The sequence below is a fragment of the Carex rostrata genome, chromosome 3, assembly GCF_964058835.1.
Source record: "Carex rostrata chromosome 3, lpCarRost1.2, whole genome shotgun sequence".
NCBI classification, from domain to species: domain Eukaryota; kingdom Viridiplantae; phylum Streptophyta; class Magnoliopsida; order Poales; family Cyperaceae; genus Carex; species Carex rostrata.
Window position 1 is genome coordinate 14,782,281 of NC_135920.1, and position 24,161 is coordinate 14,806,441.

The 24,161-nt window shown below is 41.0% G+C and overlaps 2 protein-coding genes and 1 long non-coding RNA gene across 5 annotated transcripts; all 3 read left to right on the forward strand.

The window, feature by feature from the left end:
* Window positions 1-2,765: 2,765 nt before the first annotated feature.
* Window positions 2,766-5,133, forward strand: LOC144551879 (zinc finger BED domain-containing protein RICESLEEPER 2-like). The gene is made up of 2 exons (XM_078299977.1): window positions 2,766-4,863; window positions 4,954-5,133. The coding sequence occupies exons 1-2, from the start codon at window positions 2,766-2,768 to the stop codon at window positions 4,998-5,000; spliced, it is 2,145 nt and encodes a 714-aa protein (XP_078156103.1). The 3' UTR covers window positions 5,001-5,133.
* Window positions 5,134-14,539: 9,406 nt separating this feature from the next.
* LOC144552059 (uncharacterized) lies at window positions 14,540-16,958 on the forward strand. The gene is made up of 3 exons (XR_013510944.1): window positions 14,540-14,649; window positions 14,728-14,862; window positions 16,709-16,958. It is a non-coding gene; the product is annotated as an uncharacterized LOC144552059 (long non-coding RNA).
* A 2,360-nt stretch (window positions 16,959-19,318) lies between these two features.
* LOC144552065 (uncharacterized) lies at window positions 19,319-23,249 on the forward strand. 3 transcript variants are annotated; one of them, XM_078300158.1, is made up of 5 exons: window positions 19,319-19,601; window positions 20,004-20,108; window positions 22,286-22,413; window positions 22,505-22,856; window positions 22,965-23,249. In XM_078300158.1, the coding sequence occupies exons 2-4, from the start codon at window positions 20,027-20,029 to the stop codon at window positions 22,841-22,843; spliced, it is 549 nt and encodes a 182-aa protein (XP_078156284.1). In that variant the 5' UTR covers window positions 19,319-19,601; window positions 20,004-20,026; the 3' UTR covers window positions 22,844-22,856; window positions 22,965-23,249. The 3 variants fall into 3 exon arrangements, with proteins under 3 accessions (XP_078156284.1, XP_078156283.1, XP_078156282.1); XM_078300157.1 differs by having other exon boundaries at window positions 22,968-23,249; XM_078300156.1 differs by having other exon boundaries at window positions 22,505-23,249.
* Window positions 23,250-24,161: the final 912 nt, after the last annotated feature.

Below are 24,161 nucleotides of genomic sequence, written 5' to 3' on the forward strand. Positions count from 1 at the left end.
CATCCTAATCAACACCAACAATTTTTCAAGAAGTTTCCAATCTAAACAATCACACAAATTCCTACCTAAAAATGCAATAAACAAGTAAACATGGCCTAAGTAGAAGCAAATAAATCCTAAAGGTCACCCCCCCAAGCTTAGTCTGAGCATTGTCCTCAATGCTTCAAGACTCTAAGATAAAGCAAAGGAAAGGGGAAAAGAAAAACAAACCTGCTCAGTCATCGGAGGGATCGAACCTCCAATCGCGCAAAACATCCTCAATGTCACCCACTCTGCGCTGTAGATCATAGAGAATGGCACCCTGCTCACGCCTCATGTCATAGACGAGGCTGTAGACATCCTGGATGGTGGGTGAGGGAATGGGAGGTGGATAGGCGGTGCCAGCGTAAGAGGTGGATGGGCCAGCATAGAAGGTGGATGTGGCATGAGGGTGTGCAGGAGATACATAAGCATCTGGCATGGGCACATCATCATGGGCGGGAGAGTGGTGCTGCATAGGAGGAGAAGGTGGTGCTGGCATGTCTGGCAGAGGCTGGGTGAAGAACCAGGTGCTCTCATCATCAAAAGACAGGGGCGCAAGATGGAGGGGCATCAGATGCGAGCCATGACCCTTCAAAGCCCAGAAGTAGCGAGGACGGTGGTTGGCAGGGCCGCGCTCGATCTTGAGGAAAGTCGCCCGCTCGTACGCCTTGGCATCCAGGGTGAGATGGCCAGTAGAGAGAGTGAGGCCTGCTGTCGAGACGCCAAGCCGGTCAGCGATCAGGGTGACGTAGGCGCCAATGCGAACAGCGCCACCTACTTTTGTGTTGCGCTGGATATCCAGCCAGTGACGGACCATGAACAGCATCAGGTCTGGTCGTGCCAACTCAGCCTCAGGACGGAGCATGTGGTCCAGCAGACAGAGATCGTCCTCATTGACACGGGCTGCAGTCTCGCCGCGTGCGAAGATGGTACAGCCGAGGGTACGCTGGATGCACCGCAGTACCGGGTGAGAAATGGCAATGCTGCGGTACTGGGCACTGGTGGCACTCATCATCCCAGTGATCAGACGCCAGAAATGAGCCTTGTCGAACCCCACGTGATGGTCAAGGAAATCCGTATCGGGGTCGCGCTCAAAACCGAACCACTCGCGAAGTCGGACAAGAGTGACCCGGCGCGTCTCATTGAGCATCTGAAATTTGATGTAGTAGTGGCCGCTCAAATCCTGTCGGAGCTTGAGAGATGAGAGGAACTCGAGTGTGATCTCCGTGTAACAGTTACGCTCGATACCCCAGAAGGCGGGAGTGAACCCGATCCTCCCAGTGAGACGGAGAAAGTCCTCGCGAACCCCAAAGGCCTCGAGAGTGTCGAAATCGACCCGGCGCGTGTTCTCATACGTGCGCTGCCGGAGGATGAGAAAGCGCTCCATCATGCCATGGCTAGAGACAGAGAAGTGAGGGGATGGGTACTCTGCTGCCCGAGGAGTTTCCTTACCCGAAACGGGGTCAGAGTCATCAGAATTGTACTCTACAGCGCCCAACCCAGCCCCTAAATGTGAAGGAGAAGGATGATAGGAAGAATGAGAAGAAGAAGAGTGAGAGGAGTTACCACTGTTACCAGCCGAACCCAAGCCTTGCTGAGACCAGTCGGGCTGCTCAGAAGACTCAGAAGGAGAGGGAGTGGGGTCTGGTATCCCCTGTTGGATTCGGAGATCCCTCTGTCGGCGGAGCTCGGCTTGACGGCGCTCTTGGTTGCGCTTAGATCGGAGCTCTCTGCACATTGGTGATTCTGGGTAGGGGTGTTCAAATGGTTCGGTTTAATTGGTTTTGAACCGAACCGGAAAATTTCGGTTTAAATGGTTCGGTTGTTCGGTTCAAATGGTTCGGTTCGGTTGTTTTTCTGAATTAGTTCGGTTTAAATGGTTCGGTTCGGTTTTAATTTTTCAAAACCGATTAAACCGAACCGACCGGTTAGATTATAATTTAATCATTACCAATATTGATAGGATCAAATCATTTCCTTCCTTCTCCTTCACGCCTGCTCAGTACGCACGCGAGTAGCCTAAACCTAGACTTTTCACTCATGTCTAATCGCCGAACTACATCAAATCGCCGAACCACCTGTCTAACCTCTGCACGATGTCACCGTTGCACTCGCGTGCGCTTAATAAATCACAAATGCCACAAATGCCATCTCTCCTTGACTCTCTCTCTCTCCCTTTACCTCTGGTTTCCGTCATTTATTCAAGCCCTATGTTCCAAGTTGGAGGCTTGGATCAGAAAAATCAGAACTTCTCTTTTCTCAAATTGGCCAAAATCAAAACTCTTTAGTCTCAAATTCGACACCATTTGAAGCAGATTAAAGGTAAAATTAGCAATTCATTTTTATTTGTTTGTACCCAAATTAGATGAATGCATAATTTTTTATAAAACTTTTTTAGATATTTATTCATATTTTGAAAACTTGTACTGTACAGCTACTTCACCTGATCACCTCTTTCGCTTGCACTGGAGGTTTTTGTAAATTGCGAAGGGAGTCTCGGATCAGAGGACTCTACCAACCATTCCTCTACTTTCATTCTTCCTGAAGTTGAGGTACATTTTTTTTTATCGTTCTCAACTGGTTTTGATTAACCAAAAAATTATATTTTTGTTTGCATATTACATCTTGAGATATGATTTTTGTTCTTAAATGTTCTTAAGCATAAATATTTTTATTGACAGTAGGTACTGTTGAGGTACTATATATATATTGATTTATCTATATACATATCAGGTACCTTATGAATGGCTGAACAAGAGAGTCAGGTTGCCCCAATTGAGAGACAAGTGCAGCCACAGGTGCAGCCAGCTTTGATTGACGCACCTGAAACTGGAGTTGAGAGGTCCAAATGCAAAAGAAAGAGGAAAGTGATACGGCCAAGGTCTGAGGTATGGATTGAATTTACCAAGTTTAAGGATAACGATGGTAATGAAAAGGCAAGGTGTAATTTTTGTGAAAAAGAGTTCTTTGCTGATTCAAATAGAAATGGTACAACAAATTTGAAAGCTCACATGCCAAAATGTAAGGGCAAAGAAGAAAAGAAGCAAACACTTTTATCCTTTGAGCAAAATCTAACTATTTTAGGGGCTGGTGGTCAAAAAACGAGTACAATTATTAATTGGAGGTTTGAGCAAGATGCTATTAGACAAGCACTTGCTTGTATGGTCATTTTAGATGAACTTCCTTTCTCATTTGTTGAAGGAGAAGGGTTTAAAAAGTTTGTGGCAGCGGCTTGTCCTCGATTTCGCATACCCTCTCGAACCACCGTTACTAGGGATTGTTTTGAAGTTTTCACAAATGAGGGTGCTAAATTAAAGAACTACTTCAAATTGAACAAACAAAGAGTATGTCTTACCACTGATACATGGACCTCCTTGCAAAAAATAAACTATATGTGTCTCACTGCCCATTTTATTGATAGTGATTGGAAATTGAACAAAAGAATTATTAATTTCTGTCCAGTTTCTAGTCATAGTGGTAAAGAAATTGGAATGGCTATAGAGAAGTGCTTGTTTGAATGGGAAATTGATCAAGTTTTTACTGTTACCGTTGATAATGCTAGTTCAAATGACCTTGCAATTGATTATTTAAAGAAAAAGATAACTAATTGGGGTACCGGTATCTTAAATGGGAAGCACCTACACATGAGATGTATTGCCCATATTATTAATTTGGTGGTCCAAGATGGTTTGAAAGAAATGTCTACTTCGGTTGCTCGAATTCGAGGTGCTGTAAAATATGTAAAACAGTCCCCAAAAAGGTTACATAAATTCAAAGAATGTGTGAAAATGGAGAAAATAGATAGTAAGGCGTTGTTGTGTTTAGATTGTCCCACTCGTTGGAACTCTACATATTTAATGTTGGATGTAGCTCTAAAGTTCAAAAAGGCATTTGAAACTTATGCGGAGCAAGATCAAAATTTTATCTCTGATCTTGCTAATGAGGGTGAGAAAGAATGTGAGGAGACGCTTCCGAAAGGAAAAGGTATTGGTGCACCAACCGATTCAGATTGGGTAAATGCTAGAAAAATTACAGTTTTTTTAAAGCATTTTTATAATTTAACTAATCGGATTTCTGGATCTTCTTACGTGACAGCTAATATCTTTTTCCATGAAATTACTAATGTCGAGTGCTTGTTACGAAAGTTGAAAATGAGTAGTGATGTGGAATTAAGTGTAATGGCTGATAAAATGGTTGCTAAGTACAATAAGTATTGGGGTAATATTGAGAAAGCCAATTCTTTGATTTATGTTGCGGATATTCTTGATCCTCGACATAAATTAGAATTCATGGATTTTGCTCTCAAGGAATTATATGGCCAAGAAAAGAGTGGAAAGATGATAAAGAAGGTGACAAATGATTTAGTTTTGTTGTTTGATGAGTACAAAAGGTTATATGGCTTAGTTTTAAGTGAAAAAGGGTTAAAGAATGTCACTCCCGATGAGGAATCTATGGGTATAGATGATGTACAAGTGCTGACTTCGATGTTTAAGAAGCACAAATCTGACACAAGTGGAGAAGAGAACAAGTCAGAGTTGGAGAAGTATCTTAAAGATGATCTAGAGGTTGATGAAATAGATTTTGATATTTTGGGATGGTGGAAGATTAATGCCCCAAGATTTTCTATTTTGTCACACATGGCACGTGACGTTCTTGCAATTCCTGTTTCAACCGTGGCTTCCGAGTCAACATTTAGTACAGGTGGCCGCATACTTGATGCATTTAGGAGTTCGTTGACTCCAAGAATTGCACAATCTCTCATATGTTCTGAAGATTGGCTTCGGTCAACACGTCCAATTGGTGTTGAAGAAAATTTAGAAATGCTTGATCAGCTTGAAGAAGGTAATTAAAATCATCTATTTACTAATTCTCTTTTCATTTATGTGCTATAATGGTTTTAATGAATAATTTTTTATGTATTTGTATTTTCAGAATTTTCCAAAGTAGGATTGGAGAGTGCAGCTTCAACTCCTAATTAGTGAAGGTGAAAGTAGGTTCCTTTTGATTTGTATTAGTCTATATTTTTGTGCTAAAACTGAAATTAGCTATGTTGTATCAAGTTAGAGTTGCTGGGATTGTATCGAAGATTATATTTTCAGACTTTCAGTCTTGCTTTCAAGTTTCAACATATGACATGTGCTGGATTGCTGGGAGCAATATTCTTGCACTTTTCTATGCTCTTTTTGTTTCAGTTTTATGGTGTAATATGATGATATGGCATGATCTGATGATATGGTGTGATCTATCGGTACAGAGGTATATACTATTTTCTTTATCTTTATAATTCTATTACATCTTCAATTATATATTTATATGTATTATGGATACTAACACCAAGTTTTAACTCTGCCCATGTCATATTGGAATATGACATGGCCGGTCCCAAGCCCGGATAAAAGAGGAGGGTTTACGTATCAATAGATGTGTTATTGCATATATATCTTAAATGTGTGTATTCTTTGCATATACTGTTTAAAAAAATGTGTGTATTCTTGAGCAGAAATAATGGACTAATGGTACGTACCAAACTACCAATAGCATGAATAATGGTACCTATAGAGTGCTCACTAGTTGGCTTCACAAATAATATATTTTGATGCAGGCACCTCTTATTATCTTTTCTTATTCTGGTATGTGATATTTCAGTTTTTTCCATGTTATGTTTAGTTAGTTTAGTTATATGATATAATGTATAGATTTTAGTTATTTTGTTTAGTTATATGATATGCTGTGTTGTATTTTTGTAGGCTGTTGTTGTCTTTTATTATTCATATGGGGGTTTTTATGAGGTAATTTAGTAACTTTTGAGGGGTTTATGTAAATTGGAAGTACTTTTGCTCCAGGCCACCAGCAAGGCAGTAACGTTGTCAGCTGAAATGGAGTTTTTTGGTATTTGCTTGTGATTATTTTTTATGATTGTAATTTGTTATCATATTTATGACACAAACAATGTAATGGATTTGGTTGTTTTAATGAATTCCTACGGGCTTTAGTAAAAAAAAAGAATATGTACTTGTCATTTTGAGACAGTTACTGTAATACAAAATGTTTACTTTGGTTTAAACCGAACAAACCAAAGTTTAATTCGGTTTGTTCGGTTCGGTTCTTAATCGGTTGATGGGTTTAACGGTTCGGTTCGGTTCAATTTTGAAAACCAAAATAAAAGTTTGGTTTGGATATTAAACTTCGGTTTTAACCGAACCGACCGTTTGAACACCCCTAATTCTGGGTCATCCATGATGGTTGCGATGCGACTCGCACTGTTGTTGATGCGAGTCGCTTTGGTTGTGATGCGAGTCGCAACCTGTTGATGCGAGTCGCACTGACTGGTGATGCGAGTCGCACTGACTGGTTCGGACGGCAGAGGTGATCCGATGGAGAGGCAAAGAGCAGAACAATGGCGGTGGTGAGTGTAGAAGAAGGTGGAAAAGTGAGAAGAAGAGGCGTCGGCAGGGAGAGTTGGAGCGTTGATCGGTGGAGAGGTGGTGAAGGCCGACGGGTAGGAGAAGAAGGGTTTAGGGTTTTTGTTTGAAGTTCTTCGTTGAGGCTCGCACGGAAATGGATCGAGTCGCAACGAAGAAGAAGAAGAAGGGGAAGTCTGCGCGGAGAGGAGAAGAGAGGAACATGGGGTGCGGGTGGGGGTTATATGGTGAGACTCGCATCGTTTCGAAACACCCCTTCAATGCTGCGACGGTTCGCAGTGATGCGAGTCGCCTCAATGGGGATGCGAGTCGCATCTATGGGGATGCGAGTCGCATCAATGGGAATGCGAGTCGCATCACTAATGTGGGTTGCATCAAGGATGGAGCTAGCAATTCTTTTTGGTTTTGGAAGGACAGAACAATATGACAAGTAAACGGAAAAGAACGTCTAACTAATCTAATGGAAAGTAAACGAAAAAAAAAAGGTTGGGTTGCCTCCCAAGAAGCGCTTGTTTTAGGTCTCAAGCTCGACCTCTTTTGTGCTAATCCTTTGGTAAAACGGGATTGGAGAGGTCCTGAACAAACCTCTCCTGGTAGTCATGATCTGCCACATAGTGCTTGAGACGCTGACCGTTCACCTTGAAATTCTCACATGCGTCATTCCCAATTTCAATCGCGCCGAAATGGTGCACCTTTCGTACAACAAATGGTCCTGACCATCTGGACTTCAATTTCCCAGGAAAGAGTCGCAACCTGGAATTGAACAAAAGGACCAGATCGCCTTCCTTGAAGTCGCGAGACATGATGCGCTTGTCATGGATTCGTTTGGTTTTGTCTTTGTAGATCCTCGCATTCTCGTATGAGTGCTGATGCATCTCTTCCAATTCGTGCAAATTGAGGATACGCTTCTCTCCAGCTGCCAACAAGTCCATGTTGATAGCTCGAGTGGCCCAGAACGCTTTGTGCTCAATCTCAACTGGCAGATGACATGGCTTTCCATACACCAGCTTGAAAGGGCTCATCCCAATCGGTGTTTTGAATGCTGTACGGTAGGTCCAGAGTGCGTCACTCAATTTCAAAGACCAATCCTTCCTTGTTCTTGCCACGGTCTTCTCCAAGATAGACTTGATTTCCCTGTTGGAGATTTCAGCTTGGCCGTTCGACTGAGGATGGTAAGAGGTGGAGACTTTGTGCGTCACTCCATGTCGCCGCAAGAGATTGTTGAATTGACGGTTTATGAAATGCTTCCCTCCATCACTGATGACAGCTCTTGGCACTCCAAAGCGAGGAAAAATGACATCATTGAATAATCGCTTCACTGCGTCCGAGTCAGCTCTTCGACAAGCCACTTCTTCGACCCATTTTGAAACGTAGTCAACCGCAACTAGAATGTACTCATTTCCACATGAAGCTGGAAATGGTCCCATGAAATCTATGCCCCACACGTCGAAGATCTCGACCTCGAGAATGGAGTTGAGAGGCATCTCGTTGCGATTGGTGATGTTCCCAGTGCGCTGACACTTGTCACATGACATCACCAAAGCTTTCGCATCTTTAAAGAGAGATGGCCAGAAGAAACCACATTGCAAAACTTTGGCGGCTGTCTTGGAGAACGAGGCATGTCCTCCATAGGCGGACGAATGGCATTGATCAAGAATAGAGCGTGTCTCCTCGTGTGGTACACAGCGTCGGAAGATGCTATCGACCCCTAACTTGAAAAGAAAGGGTTCGTCCCAGAAGTAAAATCTTGAGTCAGATTTCAGCTTCTTCCGTTGCTGGTAAGTCATGGTGTTTGGGAAAAACCCAGAGGCCAGGTAGTTGGCAATGTCTGCATACCAAGGGTCTGAATACCTGCTCATGCGGGTCGCATGGACTCCCATGCGAGTCTCATCATGAAGGATGCGAGTCGCAAGACACTCCATGCGAGTCGCATCAAGGTGATCCAGAGTTGAAGTTGAGAAGAGCTGCTCGTCGGGGAAGGAATCATCGATTGGCAAGTCGGCAGAACTCTCGTCATCCAAGCAAAGTCTAGAGAGATGGTCGGCTACGGTGTTTTCGACCCCTTTCTTGTCTCTGATTTCAAGATCAAATTCTTGCAAGAGAAGAATCCATCTTATCAGTCGAGGCTTCGCGTCTTGCTTTTTCAACAAGTACCTGAGCGCGGCATGGTCGGTGTAGATGATGATCTTTGAACCGACCAGATACGACCTGAACTTGTCAAGAGCAAACACAACGGAAAGAAGTTCTTTCTCGGTAGTCGTGTAGTTCATCTGGGCATGATCTAGCACCTTGCTAGCGTAGTAGATGACACACGGCATCGTTCCCTTTCTCTGCCCAAGAACTGCTCCTACTGCGTAGTCGCTCGCATCGCACATGATCTCAAAAGGGAGAGACCAGTCAGGTGGTTACAGGATAGGTGCCGAGATGAGAGCTTCCTTCAAGCTGCAAAAAGATTTGACACATTCGTCGGTGAAGACAAAGTCAGACTCTTTGATGAGCAGATTGGTCAAAGGTTTAGCAATCTTGGAGAAATCCTTGATGAACCGGCGGTAGAATCCAGCATGTCCAAGAAAGCTTCGAACTCCCTTGACGCTCGTCGGAATCTCTAGTTTCTCGATCACCTCAATCTTGGCCTTGTCAACTTCTATGCCCTTGGAGGTCACGACATGTCCCAGGACGACTCCTGACTGGACCATGAAGTGACATTTTTCCCAATTCAGAATGAGATGGACTTCCTCACATCTCTGCAAGATCTTGCACAGGTTGGTCAGACAAGAGTCGAAACATGTTCCATACACCGAGAAGTCATCCATGAAAATTTCAACCTCTTTCTCAATGAAGTCTGAAAAGATGGCCATCATGGCTCTTTGAAAGGTTGCTGGTGCATTGCACAGACCAAATGGCATCCTACGGTACGCGTACGTACCGTAAGGACAGGTAAAAGTGGTCATTTCTTGGTCTTGTGGGTGAATCGGTATCTGGAAGAAACCAGAGTAACCATCCAGATAGCAAAAATAGGAGTGATCTGCAAGTCGTTCGAGGAGTTGGTCAACGAATGGCAAAGGGAAATGGTCATTGCGTGTGGCCGCATTCAGCTTCCTGTAGTCGATGCACATGCGATGTCCCGTCACCACACGGGTTTGGACCAGCTCGTTCTTTTCATTTCTTACCACCGTTGCCCCTCCTTTCTTTGGCACCACGTGGACTGGGCTCACCCACTTACTGTCGGAGATAGGGTATATGATACCGGCGTCCAGAAGCTTGAAAATCTCTTTCTTGACTACCTCCTTCAGGTTCGGGTTGAGCCGTCTCTGGTGTTCAACAGATGGCTTGTGATCATCCTCCAAGAAGATTCGGTGTGAGCAGATGGACGGACTGATTCCTTTTAGATCATTGATAGAATACCCGATTGCCCCTTGGTGAAGCTTCAGTTTCTCCAAAAGTTTGGCGGTCTGATCAGGATCCAACTCCGCATTCACAATGACTGGGAAGGAGTGATTGGGACCAAGGAATTCATACCTGAGATTAGCTGGAAGAGGCTTGAGCTCAGGGGTGGTTTTCTCTGCCTGGTCATTGATGTGGGTCGCATTGGATATGATGCGACTCGCATCATCTCTGATGAGGGTCGCATGGGGTGGACTCGACTCGCATCCAAGTTCTCCCAGGTCAGCTGCTTTTACATCCGCTCCACATGCTTCTGAACTCCTTGTCTCAACTCGCATTTCAGAGAGAAATTCGAAGTGTTCGTTCAGACTTTCATTGGTCCGCTCAAGAAGGTAGTCTTCTACCAAATCCGTCAGACATTCTTCAAGCACATCTACTCGGAAACAAGATTCGGTTGAAGGATACTTCATGGCGCGGTCGATTTGGAAACACACTTTCTCTCCTCCGAAGTTCATGGTCAACGTTCCTTGAGAGACGTCGATGATTGCGCCTGCTGTTCTGAGGAAAGGTCATCCCAAGATGATTGGGACTTCTTTATCCTCTTCTATCTCCATGACCACAAAGTCGACAGGCACAAAGTACTTACCGACTTGAACTGGTACGTCTTCCACAATGCTAAGTGGTAACCGTACCGAGGAGTCTGCCAGCTGTAACGACATTCGCGTAGGTCTGAGCTCACCTACTCCCATTCGCTCGTAGATCGTGCGTGGCATAAGACTCACGCTTGCTCCCAAGTCGCATAGAGCTTTCCTGATTGTCGCCTTTCCTATGATGCAAGGAATGGAGAACTTACCTGGGTCGTCCAATTTGGGAGGTAGGTCGCTCTTCAGAATGGCACTGCATTGTTCTGTCAACTTCACTGTTTCATTTCCCCCCAAGCTTCGCTTGTTGGATAGGATATCCTTCAGGAACTTGGCATAAGAGGGCATTTGAGTCAAGGCATCGGTGAACGGGATCGTGATTTGCAGGCCTTTGATCACCTCAGTGAATTTCGCGAACTGTGCGTTCAACTTGTTCTCAGCTAATCGTCGGGGAAAGGGCACAGGTGGTCTGTAAGGTGCTGATTTCTCAACTCCTTTCCCTTTTTCTCTGTCAGATTCATTGGATGCGAGTCGCATGGTACCATTGCGGGTCGCATCCACAGGTTCTTCAGGTGATGTTGTGAGCCGCACTGGGGTGGTGCTGGTCGCATCAGTGGGTGTGCGAGTCGCTTCAGTGGGTGTGCGAGTCGCTTCAGTGGTGGTGCCAGTCGCATCAATTGGAATCTGATCAGTTGGAAAGGCTGGTTCATCGTACTGGGTCCCACTCCTCAGTCTGATCGCCTTAGCTTCTCCTCTGGGGTTTGGTTCTGGTTGTGCGGGCAGCTTTCCAGGTTGAGGTTGGCTAGAAGTGACGATATGACTCAGTTGCTCCAACAATTTGCTCTGGGCGGCCATCTGAGTTGCCATCGATTGCATTTGCTCCCACATCATTTGGTTCATCTTCCCTTGCTCGTGCGTGAAGTTTGTCGCATAAGGAGGCACATATGGTTTGGAGGGGCCAACTTGAGGTGCTCGGTTGTTCTGATTGGGGAAGAAGGCGTTTTGGTAGAAGTTTCTGTTGTTGCCTCCTCCAGAAGAATTGCTCCAGTTGTTGCCAGATGAAGGATTGATGAAGGAGTTATTGTTGTTGGTGGGGTTGGTGAAAGGGGGCCTGGGAGCATTGTTGAAAGGCGCAGGGTTGTTTTGATTCCTATTCCAATTCTGTTGTTCCATTGGATCCTTGGAGTAGGATCGGTTGAAGGGAGGTTTTGGAAAAAAGGAAGGTTCATTGTTGATGGAGTTGACCTGCTCGATCTCCTCATCAGCTTGCACCAATGGACATTGCTCGTAAGCATGTCTCTCATCACCACACATGACACATGCTTGAGTTTGCTGTTCGACTGCTTTGACGCTGAGCTTGTCCATCGCTCTCTGCATGGCGTCCATCTTAGCGGTGAGAGCCGTGATGTGATCCACCTCGTACTTGCCACCTCCTTGGCTACCTCCTTGGCCTCCTCTTCGTCGTGAGTTGTCACGGCCGGACCATTGCTGGTTCTGCGCCATGCTGTCTATCAAGTTCATAGCCTCTAAAGGCTCCCTCGACATCAGCGCGCCTCCAGCAACAGCGTCGACGTAAGCACGAGTGCTCTCGTTCAAGCCGTCATAAAACGTTTGGATCAAGAGCCAGTCTGGTATACCATGGTGTGGACAAGAGTAATGCAGTTCTCTAAACCTTTCCCATGCCTCATTCAGGGGTTCATCAAAAATTTGACTAAAGCTGGTCAGGTCATGTCTTACCTTGGCAGTTCGTTTATGAGGGAAAAATCTGGTCAGAAACAATTTGGACAATTCCCTCCAAGTCAAAACCAAGTCCCTAGGTAAAGATCCTAACCATTTCTTTGCTTTGTCCCTAAGAGTGAAAGGAAATAGAGCAAGCTTGGTGTAATCAGCATTCTCACCGTTGGTTTTGATGGTCGTGATGCACTCGAGGAATGTTTGGAGATGGGAGTGTGGGTCCTCGTGGTCGAGTCCATGGAAAGTATTCTGCTGCACCATGTTGACAACCCCCGGATTGAAGTTGGGTTGTTGTCCTGGAATGCGTGGCAGCCGGATTGCACCTCTCACATCTCTAGCCCTTGGCACATTGAACTCTCGCAAGGTCCTTGGCATGAAGACATCCATGTCGTCGTCAGACTGGTCAGTCAAGTCTTCTCTTTCTCTATTTCTTTCTGCATCCCTATCCTCCCTGCTTGGATGTTCTGACATTGTCTCTGTGATGCGAGTCGCTTCAGTTGTGATGTCTGAGCAGGAACTGTATCTTCTGGAGGTGTTTCGTCAAAGAGTGGTCCTCTGCTTCTCAGTTGGTAGGTCAGCTTGTATTTACCTGCAGGAGGGGGGATGAAAGCCAGTTTTTTTTAGTGATAAGGAAGTAAAGAAAAAGAAAAGATACAAATTAAAATCTAGATTAACTAAGAAAAGCGAAAATCTAGAAAGGAATTGATAGCCGTCCTCGGCAACGGCGCCAAAAACTTGTTCGCTTACAAAAGTATGCTACAAAGTTTCAGGTACAGCTAGCTGTACCAGTTTAAAACCTTGAGTTACTCTCGATTAAGGCTGCAAGTGCACAGCCCTGCTCGTATAGTAAAATCAGGTATCGATCCTCAAGGACGGTATAATTCGAGTCTAGATCACTACTAATCCGAGTTAGGTACTAGAAGTGTGAAAAGTTGGGTTTGGTTTGTTTATGTTTCCTAATGTCGGGTGTCAATTCAATTAACAGTAAATGAAAGCAATTAAAGGTTTTGGTTTTGAACAATGATAAAAGGCGCTCCCAGGGTTTCATGTTTCATCCCAAACTTTGCCTTCTCTGGACCTATCATGCGACTCGCATCATCTCTGATGCGACCCGTATGATGCGACTCGCATCATCTCTGATGCGGGTCGCATGGCCCTCGAGCAGAGCTGACATGTGTTCGTATCTAAGTTGATTTCTTGTGCGAGGCTTCAACCTGTAGCTCTCACCTACTGGTATCTAACCTAAATTGATTGTCTGGTTTGCTAGAAGTATCCACAACCTTTCGATAATGGAAAGTTCACCTCTCGGCTACTATTGATCTTAGATCTACTTCAAATACTCAATCAAAATTGCAAGAAACATCAAGGCCAAATTACTAGAAGAGATGCTATAGACATTTAACAGTAGACAATCAATAATCAATCAAAATCAAGCAATCAAGCAAAGAATCACACAAGTTCAAACTTAGATCAAAACAACATGCAACTCAAAGACAAAGTTTAGAGACTACATCCTAACCCTAGGAACTAGGGATCTACTCAAGCATGATAAAAGAAAGCATAAAAGAGAGAGAGAATAGGCAGATCATGATGAAGCTCGAAGATCCAAGGTGGATTGGAGAGGATCTTGCAATCTTCTCTTCTTCTCCTCTTCTTCAAGCAAGCTCCAATCTCCTTCTTCTCTCTTGATCTCTGCTCTCTAAGTGATCTGGAATGTAAAGGGGGAAAAAGCCCTCGAAATTTTGGCATAGGACCTGCTTATATAGGCAACGGATCTGACTTGAGGCTTATCGGGTTGAATTTGAATTGGGCGGCAACAGTTGATACGACTTGTATCAGGTGGATGCCACTCGCATCATCTGGTCTTCAAGTGAGGAGTGAGGGTCGCATCGCAGGTCGCCTTGGCTTTTGATGCGACTCGCATCAGGTGAATGCGACTCGCATCAGATCTTCCTGAAGTCTGCCATTTGCTTGCTTTTACCCGATTTCGCCTGATTCCTGCAAAGTAAGAACCAAAACATAGCAGTACCACATTCTATGGATATTCAATGTAAAATGCACTATTTGTTGGTTCAAAACATAGATTTTTGTATGAAAACAAGTCGAAATAATAGGTCTAATAATGTGATATCAGTCCCCCTAGGTAGTTAGTAGTTATTCAGGTAGTTAATGGTTGGGGGATAAATGGAGGATTGTTACGGAGGGATAGCTAGGTTCTCCCTAATTTTTAATGTTACCTCATATTTGTGCTTCTTGGTGTGCATGATATTTCTCACTTTTCAAATTATACGTGATAAAAATTAACCACTTATTTTTATAAGAAACTCTTATCAGAACATAACATAGCAGTTTGCAATATATTGATTTCATTTCCAGATACCTCACGGCATTATCTTCCAGTACATGTGATTAAGGAAGTGATCGAAGCCATGTCGTACACCAAACTGGTAAAAAAACTGTTTATACCAAAGTATAGATTTTCAAATTTTGGTATTGAATCTGACATGGTGACATGTGTCCAGTAGAATGTTCTTCACTGGCATATAATAGACGCACAATCATTCCCTTTGGAGGTGCCATCATATCCCAAATTGTGGAAAGCCTCATACACTAAGTAGGAGAGATAAGCAGTAGAAAGAAGATGCCTACGACATTGTTGAGTAAGTGCATTTATTTATTATTTTTTTATTTCTTTTGCCAAATCTTTTTGTTATGCATTAATGCTTTGTTGTCTCTAACTGGTGTTCTATTGCATTCAATTCTTATGGTGAAAAGCTGATATTGCTATATCCGACCTATTGTTTTGACCAATTTCAGTACCAAAATATGAATTCTGAGCCATTAAATACCATATATTATAATGATTACGTGTAGAATTTGGTACTGCTGTGCTTTCATTCTTATCTTGCAGAAAAATCGGTGAAATCAAGCGAATTGCTGAAGTTGAGAGACCTTGATGCGACCCTCATCAGGCTTGATGCGAGGCGCATCAACCACTCAGAGCCGCACCAGCAGATCGCAGCACCATTGCATGCGAAGCGCATCCATCACACTGCGATGCGGGTCGCAACAGTGGTAATGCGGGTCGCATCGCGAGCTTCCAGAGCAGACAGCAAAGGCCCAATAAGGGCCCAGAATTGAAGCAACCGTTTTGAAAGGTCTATAAATAGACCACCTCTGTCACCAGAGGGGGAGTTCCGAAATTTGAAGATTCAAAACCTCAAGATCCTTGGAGTGTGGTGCAAGAAAGGGAAGAAGGAGTGAAGATTCTTGCTAGATTGCTTCATTCGGTTTTATCATGATCTTCCCTCTTATCTCTTCTTTTATTATGATGCTTGAGTAGATCTTTCTTGTTTCTAGGGTTGATGTAGTCTAAAGCTTTGATTGTATGTATTGCATTTGAATTTGAGTTGTTCTTGTGATCAATTGATTGAGTATTATTCTTCCATTGCTTGATTTTGATTGTTTGAATCTTGATTGTCTATTGTTGAATGTTTCTTGCATCTCTTCTAATTTCTTGACTTGATCCTTCTTGCAATTAAATCAAGCACATGAGGTAGGTTAGAAATCTGAAAAGATAGATCAATTGAACCGAAAGGTGAGATTTCCATTTATTGAGAGATAGTGGATACCTTTAGCAAACCGATCAATTGACTTAGATTGAACACGAATAAACGAGAGTTGAAAGTTGTAGATCTAAGAAGGTGAAATTGCAATTCCTTACTAGGTTTCTGGTGCTAATAAACGAGAGTTGAGGCTCAGGAATCGTGGGTAGGGTCAGTAGAACCTTGCACAATCGAATAACTCAGAAACAGGTGCAATGCTGCATTCACTCAAGGGCCATGCGAGTCGCATGGGAGACCATGCGGGTCGCATCAGAGATGATGCGAGCCGAGTGAGGGTTCAGAGAGGCAAAGCTGAGGATGAAATCTGAAACCCTGGAAACATCCTTTTAAACTTGACTGAAACAAACATTTATTTTCTTTTGCAATATTTTGTTATTGAATTGAGAAATTGAAACGAATTCAACCCAAACTTTTCACTTCTAGTACCTAACTCGGATTTGTAGGAATTTAGAATCGAATTAAACCGTCCCTGAGGATCGATACCTTATTATACTATACGGATAGGGTTGTGCACTTGCAACCTTAGACGAGAGTAGATTCAAGGTTTAAACTGGTACAACTAGCTGTACCTGAGACTTTGTAGCATACCTTTGTAAGCGAACAAAAGCATTGCCAAGAAACGAAGTACACTTGTAAGTAGGAGCAAAATTGTCTATAGTTATAAAATTGTATATGAAACAAATAGTTATAGCTAATATGTGACATAAAATAAAATCTGAGTAATAAGAAGAGAAGCACCTCGGATCAACTAATTGTAAATATTTTCATTTAACTGAAGAACTAATTCCATATCATGCAAATTTGCTTTTAGATATCAATTGTGGGAATGTATTGTACAAATATTGTATGTACTTAATGTGGTATTGTGTAAATCGTGCAGAGAACTACTCTGATGCGGCACATTTCATGGAAATGAGTGAAGAGGATGCTACTAAGTGTATGCTTCTTCTCCTCTTTTGTACTTCGAGTTAGGGGTTTTCAACAAGATTACCAGAAAGGCTACAGTTGTCACTACTTAGGACGCTGCCTGGACTGGAGAATTGTGTGATGCTGTGATCGGCATATGCTGTGGAATATGATTATTTACCAGCACACCAGTGCTCCAGATCTCTCATGACCAAGAAAATTGAGGGCTTTGTAAGTAGAATTACTACATGAACATAAGCACTTTGATCATCTTTAATTACGCATTAGAAAGTGCATCATAAGAGCAAAAGACCATTAAAGGTCCCAAGAACTTGAAACAACATGATATTACATTAAATACTATAATTAAATTAAAACATAATACATAAGCGTACCTCTAGTATTCATGGTGGTCAACAAGCAAGTACTTCAACGATGATCGCAAACCCTAGATCCTTCGAGGTTGCGCCGGGTCGATTTCTCTCTCTCGCTCTATTTCACTTTTGCTAATGGAGAGCAAAATCCTTTTAATGGTTGTATGTGAGTATATCCAGATAGAGGATCAGCCAGGACTCTTATTTATATCCAACACTCATTCTATCCATCAACGTTAGGATACCCAATTATAATTCATGTAACCCTTCTCCAAATATATATATATATATATATATATATATAGGAGGGTTAAAATGCACCCTCTTTTTGTGCTCCCAACGTGCACCATTCCCTGATATCTTCATTTTCAAAGTTCAAATAGTCGATTCAAACCTTCCAACATGTTCTTCATATTAAAATGTGCTTGGAGACCAAATTTTATATTTTTTGGAAATTTTTTACTATTTTTTCAGAATTTTTGAAAATAATCACTTTGCTGAATTTTTTATTATTGTTTAGTTTAATAAAAAATTCTGAAAAAATAGTAAAAAATTTCCAAAAAATGTAAAATTTGGTCTCCAAGCACATTTTAATATGAATAACACATTGGAAGGTTCGAGTCGACTATTTGAACTTTGAAAATGAAGATATGAGGGGAGGGTGCACGTTAGGAGCACAAAAGGGAGGGTGCATTTTAACCCTCATCATATATATATATATATATATATATATATATATATAGAGTTAGGCTGGGGTGCTATGGATAGCATAGTGGCCTCTATGCTACGGCTCAATATTCGAGTTTTCAAAATCCAAACCGTTCATCTTATTCTCCATATTAATATCTGCGGTCCTGTTATGGACGTGATTGTAGACAAATACGGTCCTATCACAGCCAAAACCTAGCGGCATATGAATTCACTGTCTAGTGAGACAAATGAAATGGAATAACATAAACTTAAAAGTGAATAACAATTTAAATATGTATGATTGCATTGCATTAGAGATATTTGTGTATTTATTTTATTCATGTCATATCTGTGAGAATTAAGTAGATTTTATAAACTCCAAGCTGGAACTAAATTCCACAATGAGAGAGTATGTTCGAATCTCTTACCCGTTTCATTTTTTTTGGATTTTAGGTAATGAAGATGAAGGTACTAAGCAAGGCCGTAAGTGAGATAAAGTGGGAAGATTCTGGAAGGAATGATATGCCACATGTTGACTTGATTTTTATTTTTAATAATTGATACATTGAACAAGCATGGCAGTGATCGTTTTACTAGCCGTGTTTGTCACGATCGTTTGTAGAACCCTTTTGCTTATGAAATAAATGTGCATTTTTATTATATTATTATTGATAATGCATGTGACGAGAATATGCCTTATGTAGAAATAGTGACGGGTTGTCTTGGGGTGTGACAAACTATTTCTTAGTGTGTTATCGGAAAAATAAAATAAAATTTTCTTGTATCTAAATTATTGATCCCGGTTCAAAAAACACTTCTAGTAAATATAGAAATTATTAATATCTTATTTTTTATTTGCTTATAAATATTTTCTTATTTTATTTGTACCGGTTTTATTATTTTAATTAATTATAAAATATTTATATTTTATAAAATAATAATTAATAAGTAATGTTATATTATGTTGTTTTTTAATCTATTTTATTTAATTATATTATTAATAATTTTATCAATAAAATAATCGTATAATATTAATTATTTCAGAAAAAAAAAATAGATTTTTCACGGTAGATAATCAATACAATCTTTTAGAAAGAAAAACTAAGCTAAGCGCCGCGAGTCCGCATCGTCTGCATTAACTCAAACGAGAATCTTTTGAGTTAATAGATATCGGCCGTCCGATTGTAAACGGAGCCCATCCAGCCTCCGTCTAAAACATAGGATTTCTTCAATATTAGTGCGGATTTAATTCACACGAATATTAAAGCTTATCGGACGGTCCAGATGTATTAACTCAAAGTATTCCTTTTTGAGTTAATGCAGAGGATACGAATACAAGCGGCGCACGAGATCTCCACTAGAATCTTTTTGCCATTTTGATCTTTCGCTGTTTCCGTATCTTAAAGCACATACAATCGGTTGTTTAAGGTCGCCACCATCTGTTTCGATATTTCTCTCTCTATGATCTAAACACAAACCCTAGGGTTTAAGTTCAGTTCTTTCTGTATCATAACAGACGATCGATGTTCCCATGGGGCTTCCCGGCGGGTTCTCTCCCGCACTTATGTGGTCCGACCCGATCCGAATGGTCCGTCCACGCAATTATTCCACAATCACCGGAGTTTATATTAAGGGGAATTTCATCTCTCGCCTGTCCGTCGGAGTCTAGAACCATGTTAGCTGCCCATTTTATGAGATGGATGAAATGAGGAGGTGAAAAATGGAGTCTCTAAGAAAGGGAATGATGGTTGGCAAAGTACTAAGATGGGGATTTCATATGAGATTGTGTATGTCCTTTATCAGGTCCGTCTGCTTTATATCAACTAAAAGATTATAAGAAATTTTATTTCAACTGACAAAACACTTGCATTGGTATTCCTATAAAAATATTGCCGGTACATTTATTTATATTGGTCTATATTGCTATAGAAACCTTATTAACTTATAAGAGGGTGTGGAATTATCCCCTTTTCCCATTCCTCTGTTCCATTCTCGAGAAACAGAAAACACTCCAACTATCTGGTAATAAGGCTACTGGAACCCCCCCCCCCCCCCCCGCTCTCTCTCTTGAATAGCTTGGTAGTGGCTACCAAAGACCCTCTCTCTCTCTCTCTCTCTCCCTCCTCTCTGTTTCTTTATTCTTTCTTGAAAAGTCTTTCTCACTTTTTCTTTCTTTCTTGATTTTTTTTTTTTTTTTGAATCCAGAGAGCATTATTCGTCCGTATACAATGCCAACACGTCGATCTGACTTCGATTGGAATCCTTGGAACCACTTTAATGGTTCTACCCGTACTCCCCGACTTCCTACAGGTAAGTAATTTTAGTAGTTTTTATTCGTTTAGTTTTATTTTTTGTTATCTTGTAATATCCTAAATACTTTTTTATGTGGAAAGAGGAGATAACTTGTACATAAATAATAGAAATGACAGTAAAAGAAGAAATTTGGGTTTTAATAAGATTCTATTAAGAGAAATTGAGATAGTTTCTGAGTTCAACATACAATGACACTTCAAAAATAAGAAAGATGGAGATACTGTAACAATCTAAAACGCAAATCTGATAATATGTGGAATTTACTGGTAAATTTTCTGGTAAATGAGATGAAAGAGATAGATTCGCTTAAGATAAGAAGCAGCTCAAAATACTGCTAAGAGTTTTAGGGTTTAGAGTTCTATTACAACGACAAATTCCAAATAAAGAAGATACAAAGGCTGATATACTAGCCTTGCTGACTTGGAATTTAAAAGATATTAAAAGATAATTATCTACTGGCAAGGGACTGAATATTCCCTACAGCTACTGCCCTCTAACGATCAGAAAAGCTCTTCCAATGTTGAGGACACATTTATAAACCAAGTGGTCCCCAAGAGGATTTCCTCCGAGACCTTCACGCTCTTTGACACTATTGTTTGGTGGGCCATCTCCTGTCAGTCTCCCTTTGCTTTTCTGCTTTCTTCACATTTCACCTTATCAGCCCAGTTTGTTGACTCTTGTACGATGGGGTTATTAGGCCCAACAAGCCCAACTTCTGTAACTCTTCCTTTCTCATTTGTTCCAATCACACCCTTGACATAATCAGATTCTTTTGGAAAAGAACTGGGCTCTTCTATGATCTTTTCAATCTCCACCTTTTGAAAATAAGAGTATCTGTAGGGTCTTAGATTCAAGGGTTTGGTATTGGGAGCAAGAATAATTTGGTGATCAAAAGGTCTAGAGGGGGGTAAAGAGTTAGGATTCTCAAAAATATCCTTAAACTGGTCAAGCACTTCTTGTATAGCACTAGGAATAGTAAGAGGTGCCACTTATTCTGTTTCCACCAACATGACATGGTAAACCTAGATTGTTCTTCCTGTACTTGGAACCTTACTTCTTTTCCCTCCTTCTCGAATTCTACCCATCTTCGACCCCAGTCAACTTTCATTGGACCAAGCTGGCTAGGCCAATCTAACCCCAAAATCATGTCGTACCCAGTGATGTTTAGCAGCCTCAATTCCCCATCAAACTCTTGCCCTTGTATCATGAATTTGAGATTAGAACACTTTGAGTCGGTCACCATTCTGGCACCATTGGCAACCATCACTATCATGGGGCACAGTTTTTGAAATCTGGCAAGCTACTCCCTGTAATACATTTGGGTCTATGAAGCTATGGGTGCTCCCACTGTCTAACAATGCATACACAGGCCTGCTCCCAATAGTGCCTTTAAATTTCATGGTTTTCAGATTCGGGTTATTAGAGGTGGCATGCATACTTCCTCAGTTGCAATTTGAGTAATTGGTTCATTCACCTCTTCCTCTTCACCCTTCTCTTCTTCTTCCATCTCCTGTTCTTCATTGCCAAGCAACATGTGAATTTTGACCTTGCATTGGTGACCAGGAAAGTATTTATCTCCACACTTAAAGCATAACCCAAGGGCCCTCCTTTGATCCATTAGTGTATTTTTGTTACTGGTTTGAGTGTTGTATGTATTAGTAGCCTGCTGCTTCCCCTTATCACCAGCATATTTCAGCTGATTACTGCCCACATTGCTGGTAATTCTACCCAATCCCTTCAACTTCTTCATCTGACTCTCACTGGCACACTCCATGTGTTGTGACAGCTCAAAAGCTGCACTTAAGGAGTTTGGGTTGAAAGCCAATACCAGTGGTTTGATCTCCTCTTATAATCACTAATATAAGCTTCCACATAAACAGACTCAGGAAAATGCCTATCTTCCAATAACAACATAGATTTTGTCCTCTCAAACTGATCAATGTACCCTTCTGTACTTCCCACTTGATGCACCCTTTTGAACTCTTCTACTGCACTTCTACTTCCTGCCTTTTTGAACCTTCTTTTTACCAACTCCATGAGTTCAACCCAGCTAGGTGGATCATTTTGCATGATATACCCTCCATACCATTCATCAGCTCTATCTTGAAAGAATACCATTCATCAGCTCTTCTTTTTACTAACATATCTTCATTGATTTTTCTTGTTTTGTATAGGGGATGTCTCACATGTTTATTCATCAATAATATGGTTTGGGAGAATCCGTGTGGACGTGTCTCACATACAGAGCTCCACAATTTTTATTGGGAGCATGACCGTTGACCTTTCCAGGATTGAATTACTGGTATCGTGTACTTCATCTATTTTTTTTTTATTTTGTATAATTAAATTTTGCACACCTACTTTATAATATCCTCCACTGTTTCTTGGTGCAGCCTGTTACAATTGGGTCTGATCCATCAGCAACTGCTGTGAGGAGACAAGTACAGTCACGGGCACCGGGTCCTATTTTTGCAAGGAACCTGGTCATTGGGCCACCTGACCTAGCATTGGTCAGTGTTGAACCTAGCATTGTACCCCTGAGCATAGCTCTGGTACAAAATAGTAGTGCAGTGAATCCATCGGATTCTAATTTTTCCTTTTTTTCGCAACAAATCCCAGCCTCTGGCTCAGCACTAGCCCCACCCTCTCTGCCGCAAACCCCATATACTTCCCACCTCAATCAAAGCCGGGGCAACCACTCTCCATTAGGGTCCAACCCGAGCCCGCGGTAGTCCTCTTGTTAAAGTAAGAGATCATCACATAGTAAATAAAAATGTATTGGAGGTAGGTTGAATTCGTTTTTGCATTGAGTTATTAACTTATTATATATTTTCTTGTTTGGTTTTTTTTTAGCAGGATCCAGAGAAAAACAGAATCATTGTATGTGATGTGGCTGAAGAAACATTTGTTGTTAAACATCGAGTTGATTTTGGTAGGTCTAGGTATTCATGGATAATATATGTAGTTCTTATGGTCCAGATTTTTGTAGTAGTATATTAGAAATCATAGGATGTATTTGCATTTGTACAATTGGATTTTTTATTTTTGTCAGATATTCCAATTGTTGGATCTGAAATTGAAATAAGCAATCGATGAATTATTTCTTTTAATCATCTTTTTTAAGCCAACAGAGGCAATTATCAGTGATTCTATCTGAGGTCAGATCTGTTTATCAAAAAATATTTATGCTGCTTAGGAATGCTTTGATGTATTTTTATGTTATTGATTATCCTTTTTCCTTTTGATTCATATTTTCTGTTAGGTTTGCTTAAATGAAATAAGAGTGCTATGATCCATGAATATAATAACACTAATTTGAGTCATTAATCTTAAGGAATTCCATGATTTTCCAAGCAATTTCAAAAGAAAACAAAATAAGAAATGAAAGTAGGGGCCTAGTTGTGAAATTTCCATATTTGTTTCTGACAAGCCAAAGTTTTATTTAATTTTGTATGAATCAATTTTTAGATTTATCCTTTCTTCTGTTTTAATTATAGAACGTCAAATTAAAAACTCTTAAATTTACTAAATCATGTCCTAAATCAAGAACTAGTTTTGGTTACTAGTATGAACTTGTACCAGCGCAACTCCGCAGCAACTGAGTTGTTTATTGGTTTATAACTTTATATGGATGGTATTTTTGTTTCCGTCTGCAACACATTTTTTTTCAGAAAATGCATTGATGGAGTAAACATGAACAAAAAGGACTTCTACATATGTACAAAAATAGTATCATATAGTTTTGTTGTTGAGAACAATCAAATCAATAAACAATGAATAGACTGTATAGGAAATATTAGCAGTCAAAAGTAGTACTAAACAGTAAATATGTTCAAATTTATACAATTCAGGTTTAAGATACTTTCATTTAGTTAAGTAAAAATCAAATGAAAGGGGTCAACAAAAATATATAAAGGAGGAAAATTTCTAATGATTGTTCAGGATACCGACAAGAATTATATTTGAATTATCTAATATAAATATCAGTTAAAAGAAGGGAAAATAAAAGATGATAAAGCTTGAACATTGTTCTAAAACTTGCATGAGATA